Raw genomic sequence first — 8,332 nt, forward strand, 5'->3', positions numbered from 1 at the left:
TGGCTGTTGCTCCTCGCAGAGGGCAAGTGGAAGGTGTCGCCTCGATCGTAATCTGGCGCGGGCGCTCGGTTGTACCCCAGGGGGCAGGATGGGTGCACAGAAGCGAAGTCTGCCGGTTCCCTGGTGTGGAGTAAGAGACCTTTGGCAGACTTCTCGGAACTGCCGTAGCACAGCAGGTGGAGTTGGTGCCCCCTTTGGGTGGTCCCTCTGACAACCAACGCTCCTTCTAAGCTGTGGAGTCTTGTGAGCAGAAATCCTATTTTATGGGCTACTGGCATTAAAGTTGTGAGCGAGCGATTTGGCCGCTGCATAAATTAGTCTGCTCTGGAGCCCCATCCTTCCTGAGCCAAGACAAAAATGAGACGGAGGCTAAAAAGCTGTGCGCTAGCTCACACTAACTCAGCTTAGAGGGAACACTGCTGACAACTCTGGGAGACCTGAGATGAGCAGCTTTCTCGGCATCCAGCCCCACATCTGCCACGTTGGTGTCATAGTCCTGACTGCCCTTCAGGGTCCGCTGCGAAGGTCTCTCAACACTTGAAAGAGCCATATGTCTCCTGAACTGAAATTACAGTGTCACACAGCGTTGTTCCGTGCACCTTAGCATCTAGTCCTACTGGCCACATGACCATGGAAACTTCTTCGGACAGCACTGACTCTTCGGCTTGGAAATGGAGATGAGCACCGCCACCCTAGATTCGGATTCGACTGGCTTTCGAGCAAGGGAGACCTTTACCTTTTTTAACTGGATCAAAGGCAGTTTCACCTGCCCGGCCGCATGACGGAGTGAGCTCCCATCTCTGGCCCCAGCTCCTGCCAACCTAGCAGTTTGAAAGCAAGAAATCGCAAGTAGATAAATAGGTACCGCTTCGGTAGGAAGGGAACAGCGTTCTGTGCGCCTCGGCATCTACTCATGACCACGGAAACGTCTTCGGCTTGGAAACAGAGATGAGCCCTGTAACCTTAGAGTCGGATTCAACTGGCTTTCGAGCAAGGGAAACCTTTACCTTTACCTCTCACTAGCAACCGCGGACAGCCCATCCCAGCGGCTTTCCAGTGAACACCAACTGATGTGGCTGTCTTACCCACCTAGGTTCGCCAACCTCCAGGTGGGGCCTGGAGAGTTCCCGGTTTTACAGCTGGTCTCCCTGTCAGAGAGATCAGTTGCCCTGGAGCCAGCGGCAGCGTTGGCGGGTGGAGACTCGCTGGCATTGTACCCTGATGTTCTAGTCCACCCGTTAATTCTAGTCTTGCAATCCGGAGCAAGAGAGAATAGATCCGCTCCATCTTCTACATGACAGCCCTTCAGATATTTGTGTCCCCCCTAAGCCGCCTCTTTCCCAGGCTAAACAGATCCAACTCTTTCAGCCTTTCCTCGTAAGACTTGGATTTCAACCCTCTCACCGTCCTGGTTGCCCTCTTCTGGACACGCTCGAGCTTGTCAACATCCTTCCTCAAATGTGGTGCCCCAAACTGGACACGGTACTCCAGGTGAGGCCTGACCATAGCAGAATAGAGTGGAACGACCACCTCCCGTGATCTGGACACGATGTTTCTTTGAATGCGTCCTAAGATTGCATTCACTTTCTTCGCAGCCACATCGCACTGCAGGCTCATGTTTAGCTTGTGATCAACCAGAACACCCAGATCCCTTTCACATGTGCTGCTGTCACGCCAAGTCCCTCCCATTCTATATCTGTGCCTTTGGTTTCTTGTACCTAAGTGTCGGTTTGGATCCGGCAGGTTCGGTTTGCTCACAGTGGCGTCTTCCTCCTGCACTGGAGGCAGGTGCTCCTCTGGGCAGGACTGCAGGGTCCCACCCAACCAGCCAGTGGCGGCAGCCGGGGGCTCTTCTCCCGGGGCGGGATTTCTCCTGCCGCCACTCTCTTCGGCCGACCCAGACCCCGTTGCTTCCTCATCACCGGGTGTCTGTTTTGGGGAGGGGAAGGGAAAGGAGACTGTAAGCCGCTCTGAGACTCTGAGGGAAGGATGGGGTAGAAATCCAATCTCCTCTTCTTCATCATCACTTTCTGTACTGTGCCAAACTGTGACTTTGAGCCGGGGGAGGAGGAAATCACTGCCAGGGGATGGAGTGATGGCCACAGGCAGGGGTCATTTCCTGCAGGAGTGCACAGGAGCGGAGCTCCGGCAGTAAAGAGCCCAGGGGCGGGCACATCCAACAAGCCCCACCCCCTGCTTCCAGCAGCCCTCAGTCAGAGCAAGAAGCAGCCAGGTAAGTAAATGCAGAGCCCCCCCCCCCGGCCCAAAACAGTCCAGTGGCACCTTTAAGACCAAGTTTTATTCAGGTACAAGCTCTCCCTCCTCTGCCAGGGCAGATCTGCACGTCCCCGTCCCCCCCGGCTAGCAATCAAAAACAGTCCAGTGGAGCCTGAGCGGTGGGTGTTGCCTTCTGACACACTTCCGGTGATGTCAGGCAGTGTGGCATATGCAAATAAGTTATGCTAACGAGTTAGCTAATGAGTTCCTGCACCTCTTTTTCTACGAAATGATCCCTGGCCACAGGCAATGCTTCCGCTAAGCTGTGGAGTCTGGTGAGCAAAAGTTCTACTTTGTGAGCTCCTGGCATTAAAGCTGTGAGCGAGTGATTTGGCTGCTGGCATCAATTAGTTCGCTCTGGAGCCCCATCCTTCCTGAGCGAAGACAAAAATCTGTGAGCCGGAGGCTAAAAATACTGTGAGCTAGCTCACACTAACTCAGTTTAGAGGGAACACCGGCCACAGGAATAAACAGCTTTAAAAGGGGATGAGAGAGTTTCATGGAGAATAAGTTTGTTAATGGCTCCTAGCCACAGTAACGGAGGGGAACCTCCACATTCAGAGGCAGTGATCCTCTGAAGCCCAGAGCCAGGAGGCAACATCAGGGGAAGGCCTCGGCCTCTCTGCCCTGTTGTTGGCCCTCTAGAGGAACTGGCTGGCCCCTGTGTGAGACGGGATGCCGGACTAGATGATCTGATCCAGCAGGGTGGTTCTTCTGGTCTCATGAGGGAGGGCAGCACGGACACATCCCCGGCAATCCAAGCTGCCCATTCCCTTCCTGCTCCTGACTCTCTGCCTTTCTGCTTCCAGGTCTTGAGCAACGCCCGCCTCTTCCTGGAGAATCTCATCAAGTAAGTGCGGGACTTGCCTGGTGCTTGGCAGAGCGCTCCTCGGGAAAAGACTCCACAGCCCTGCTGTACAGCACCCCTTCCCTGCAAGGTCTCAGCCTTTTCTTGGGAACCTTCCCTGGAGGTTGCAGAGGGACTGTAGCTCAGTGGCAGAGCCCCAGTTTGGCATGCAGAAGGTCTCAGGTTCAATCCCTGGCAGCATCTCCAGGACCAGGCAGGAGGTGACGGGAAAGACCTCTGCCTGAGACCCTGGAGAGCTGTAAAGAGGGGCTGTGGCTCAGTGGCAGAGCCTCTGCTTGGCATGCAGAAGGTCCCAGGTTCAGTCCCCGGCATCTCCAGTTAAAAAGTACCAGGCAGTGGGTGGTGTGAAAGACCTCCGCCAGAGACCATGGAAAGCTGCTTCCTGTCTGAGGAGGCAATACTGTCTTCAATGGACCAGTTATCTCACTGTTGGCTTCATGTTTTAGGCTCAGTGGCTTGGCATGCAGTCTGCTTGGCATGCAGAAGGTTCCAGGCTCAGTGAACCGGCATCTCCAGTTGGCAGGACCAGGCAGTAGGTGCTGTGGAAGCCCTCTGCCTGCGACCCTGGAGAATTGTTTGGGAAGGGCCTGTGGCTCAGTGGCAGAGCCTCTGCTTGGTAGGCACGAGGTCCCAGGTTCAATCCCCGGCAGCATCTCCAGCTGAAACGACCGGGTCGGAGGTGCTGTGGAAGCCCTCCGCCTGAGAGCAGCTGCCAGTCTGAGTAGACAGTACTGACCTGGATGGACCAGAAGGTCTGATTCAGTCGAAAGCAGCTTCATGAGGCCCCTGCTGGGATGAGGACTGTGGTCACATCCGGGTGGCTTTTCTCTTGCAAGGGTGGACGCTGGCAGGATGCAGTTTTGTCCCCTTCTCGCAGGCCTGCCGGTTGGAGCTCTGAGGCCCTGTGGAGAGGCTGGAGCAATGGATGAAGCCCTGGCCCAGGGAGCCCAAAGGGTCCTGCCTGCCTTCCCCTCTGTGGGGTGAGCAGGAAGGCTGGTAGAGCCTCCCTTTAAGCTGTGGAGTCCTGTGAGCAAAAATTCTTCTTTGTGAGCTACGGGCATTAAATTTGTGAGTGAGCGATTTGGCCGCTGCATAAAATAGTTTGCTCTGGAGCAATGCTCCCTCTAAGCCGTGGAGTCTTGTGAGCAAGAATTCTACTTTGTGAGCTTACGGGCATTAAAAGTTTGTGAGCCAGTGATTTAACTACTGCATGAATTAGTTTGTTCTGGAGCCCTCCTTCCCGAGCAAAGACAAAAATCTGTGAGCCGGAGGCTAAAAAACCAAGCTAGCTCACACTCAGCTTAGCGGGAATACTGGTGCTGCCCCCATGTGGCTCGAAAGGGACACTGCAGTCCACAGGAATGAACCCACGGTCTGCTTTTTGGACGCAGTCTCCCAAGAAGCTGGCAGGGTTTGTAAAATAGGGTTCCTGTTTTTCTTAAATAAGAAGCAGCTTGCAAATTAATGATGAAGCTAAAGGCTGCAGAACAAACAAGGAGGGGGGGCTGTGGCTCAGTGGAAGAGCCTCTCTGCTTGACCGAGGGTCTGATTCAGTGTCAAGCAGATCATGTGTAATGTCCTGTAAGGAAATATGAGTGTAGGTTTCAGACAGAGTAGATTTCCCTTTGTCCCCCTCCCCCCCTTTAAGATGTGCAAACAGGAGTCGCTTTTCTGGATGCGGCAGTAGCCTGACCCGAATTGTGTCTGGGTCGGGGGGGGGGAGCCCCTGGACGGGGGGGAATTTCACAGACCGGCGTCCTCCCTCCCTCCCCCCCCCGCAGGTACGGCATCTTGGTGGACCCCATCCAGGTCATCTCCCTGTTCCTGAAGGACCCCTACAGCTGGCCGTCCCCGTGCCTTGTCATTGGTGAGTGGGGGGCTTTGGGCTGAGCAGGGGCTGGGGCGTCCCGGAGTTCTGCCCGCCACACTGCGTGGGTTGACACCCCCCCCCCTGTTTGTGTTTCGTCTTCAGTGGCCAATGTGTTTGCGCTGGCGGCTCTGCACACGGAGAAGAAGCTGGCCACGGTAAGTGCTGTCACATGGCCCCTCTGGCGTCCGGGGCTGGCGGGAGTGGCCTTGGGGGTGTGTGCTCCTGAGCCTCCTTCATGATATCGGTCCCTGTTGTTCTGGGAGCCAACACTTAGAGGAGGGGCCGTGGCTCAGTGGTAGAGCCTCTGCTTGGCATGCAGAAGGCCCCAGGTTCAGTCCCCGGCATCTCCAGTTGAAAGGACCAGGCAGGAGGTGATAGGAAGGACCTTCACCTGAGACCCTGGAGAGCTGTCAAGAAGGAGCTGTGGCTCAGTGATAGAGCCTCTGCTTGGCATGCGGAAGGTCCCAGGTTCAGTCCCCGGCATCTCCAGTTGAAAGGACCAGGCAGGAGGTGATAGGAAGGACCTTCACCTGAGACCCTGGAGAGCTGTCTAGAAGGAGCTGTGGCTCAGTGGTAGAGCCTCTGCTTGGCGTGCAGAAGGTCCCAGGTTCAGTCCCCGGCATCTCCAGTTAAAAAGGACCAGGCAGCAGGTGATGGGAAAGACCTCTGCCTGAGACCCCAAGAGGGGCTGTGGCTCAGTGGAAGAGCATCTGCTTGGCATGCGGAAGGTCCCAGGTTTAGTCCCCAGCATCTCCAGTTAAAAAGGACCAGGCAGCAGGTGATGGGAAAGACCTCTGCCTGAGATCCTGGAGAACTGTAAAGAGGGGCTGTGGCTCAGTGGAAGAGCCTCTGCTTGGCATGCAGAAGGTCCCCGGTTCAATCCCCAGCATCCTCAGTTAGAAAGGACCAGGCAGTAGGTGATGGGAAAGACTTCACCCTGGGTCCCTGGAGAAGCCACTGTCAGTCTCAGTAGGGCCGCTTCCTGTGCCCAGCCTCCCAACACTGGTCTTTTCCCAGGATCAAGGGGGTGGGTGGGGGGCTCCCAGTGGGGCCCCCACCCAGCGTCCTCTTGCTTCTTGCAGGGCTGCTTGTCGGAGCGCAGCGGGACTGTCCTGCACACCATCAACCTCCTGACAATCTTGTGCTTCCCGGCACTTGTGGTGCTGGCCGTGACATCAATCACTCCAGGTGAGAGAGCCCCCCCCCCCATGAGCTCTGGGGGAATGAGCTGGGGGAGTCCCTAGAAATCCGGGGGGGGAGAGCTTCCCCCCCCCCAGTCTCCAACAGACTGAAAAGGTGCCTGCAGAGCAAGAGGCTGCCAGGCCTTGAGCCTGAGCGTGTGGAACGTCTCCCCTGTGGGCTGTGGCTCTGCGGAAGAGCCTCTGCTTGGCATGCAGGAGGTCCCAGACTCAGTCCCCGGCAGCATCTCCAGTTAAAAGGACCAGGTGGTGGGTGATGTGAAAGGCCTCCGCCTGAGACCCTGGAGAGCTGTAAAGAGGGGCTGTGGCTCAGTGGCAGAGCCTCTGCTTGGCGTGCAGAAGGTCCCCGGTTCAATCCCAGGCATCCCCAGTTAAAAAGGACCAGGCAGGAGGTGATGGGAAAGACCTCCGCCTGAGACCCTAGAGAGCTGTAAAGAGGGGCTGTGGCTCAGTGGGAGAGCCTCCGTTTGGCACGCAGGAGGTCCCAGGTTCAATCTCCAGCATCTCCAGTTAAAAGGACCAGGCAGGAGGTGACACGAAAGACCCCTGCCTGAGACCCTGGAGAGCTGTAAAGAGGGACTGTGGCTCAGTGGCAGAGCACCTGCTTGGCGTGCAGAAGGTCCCAGGTTCAATCCCTGGCAGCATCTCCAGTTAAAAGGGACCAGGCAGGAGGTGATGTGAAAGACCTCCGCCTGAGACCCTGGAGAGCTGTAAAGAGGGGCCCTGGCTCTGGCAGAGCACCTGCTTGGTGTGCAGGAGGTCCCAGGTTCAATTCCCGGCATCTCCACTTAAAAAGGACCAGGCAGGAGGTGATGTGAAAGACCTCCACCTGAGACCCTGGAGAGCTGCTGCCAGTCTGAGTGGACGATACTGACCTCGAGGAACCAGCTAATGGTCCGATTCGGTAGGAGGCCGCTTTGTATCCATGTGTCCACACGTGGGCTCCTGACTCCCCTCTCCTGTTCTCTCTGCCTCCCCAGTTGGGGCCGTGTTTACTCTGGCCGTCCACACCATCCTCTTCCTCAAGCTCTTCTCCTTCAAGGACGTGAACCGGTGGTGCCGGGAGAGGAGGCGGACCAAGGGGGTGCCAGTGGCACAGACCAGCTCCGGTGAGCCCTGTGTTCTGGAAAGGGGGGTGCCTGTTGGGGCCGAGCTCGGAGGGGTGGAGGGGGGAGGAGTGTGGCTCTGGGGAGGCTGGTCCGGGGAAGATGCTTCTGGAAGCGCCGTGGGTACTGGGGGACTCCGCAGACGGCTGTGCCTTTATGCCAGGCAGACCCAGGTGTGTGGAGGGAGGTTCTGATGTGGGGTCTTCTGGCAGGGGTGACAGCGAAGCCAGGGCTCAAAGTCAGGCCCCCAAGTTAAGAACATATGCCCATGTCGGACCAGGCCAATGGCCCATCCAGTCCAACACTCTGTGTCACACAGTGACCAGAAATACCAGGTGCCATCAGGAGGTCCGCCAGAGGGGACAGAACTCCAGAAGCCCTCCCTCTGTGGCCCCCCACGCACCAAGAATACTGAGCATCACTGCTTCAGACATAAGAACACACGAGAAGCCAATGTTGGATCAGGCCAATGGCCAATCCAGTCCAACACTCTGTGTCACACAGTGGCCAGAAATACCAGGTGCCCCCAGGAGGTCCACCCAGCAGTGGGGCCAGGACATTAGAAGCCCTCCCACTGTTGCCCCCCCCCCCGAAGCACCAAGAATACAGAGCATCCCTTGCCCCAGACTGAGAGTCCCTGTCTATACCTTGTGGCTAAGAGCCTTTTTAAAAAGTTTGGTGAAAGGAACTTGGGGCCTGGTTATAAACAATCCTGAACAGAAAGCAGACTCTCGGCCCCAATTCCTTCTTGCTCTCGTGGCCTCCCATGTGCCGGCAGGGGAGCTTCCCTGCACATTTAGCATGTTCAAAATCCTGCACCTGGATATTTCTGCCGGAGGCTGCCTTGGGCCCTTTCCTGGGCCACAAAGACTGATGCACTTTCTTTCTATTCCAGCTCCTGGGTTGCAGAAGGCCAATGGGGACGTGGTCCCGAGTGGAGTGTCTTACCCGGCGAACCTGACCTACCGAGGTAACATCTCCAGGGGGGCTGGCTGTGGGAGGGAGGGAAGGG

General features: G+C 56.7%; 1 protein-coding gene across 1 annotated transcript in view; it reads left to right on the top strand.

The window, feature by feature from the left end:
- Positions 1 to 2,999: 2,999 nt before the first annotated feature.
- The window catches only part of DGAT1 (diacylglycerol O-acyltransferase 1), a 16,424-nt gene continuing 11,091 nt past the window's right edge, over positions 3,000 to 8,332 (top strand). The window contains exons 1-6 of the mRNA XM_015411473.1: positions 3,000 to 3,127; positions 4,927 to 5,012; positions 5,118 to 5,170; positions 6,098 to 6,203; positions 7,195 to 7,323; positions 8,216 to 8,290. Coding sequence (XP_015266959.1) covers positions 3,000 to 3,127; positions 4,927 to 5,012; positions 5,118 to 5,170; positions 6,098 to 6,203; positions 7,195 to 7,323; positions 8,216 to 8,290 — 577 coding nt within the window. The remainder of the gene's footprint in view (positions 3,128 to 4,926; positions 5,013 to 5,117; positions 5,171 to 6,097; positions 6,204 to 7,194; positions 7,324 to 8,215; positions 8,291 to 8,332) is intronic.

The sequence above is a fragment of the Gekko japonicus genome, unplaced genomic scaffold (genome assembly GCF_001447785.1).
Source record: "Gekko japonicus isolate JY-2015 unplaced genomic scaffold, Gekko_japonicus_V1.1 scaffold4565, whole genome shotgun sequence".
NCBI classification, from domain to species: domain Eukaryota; kingdom Metazoa; phylum Chordata; class Lepidosauria; order Squamata; family Gekkonidae; genus Gekko; species Gekko japonicus.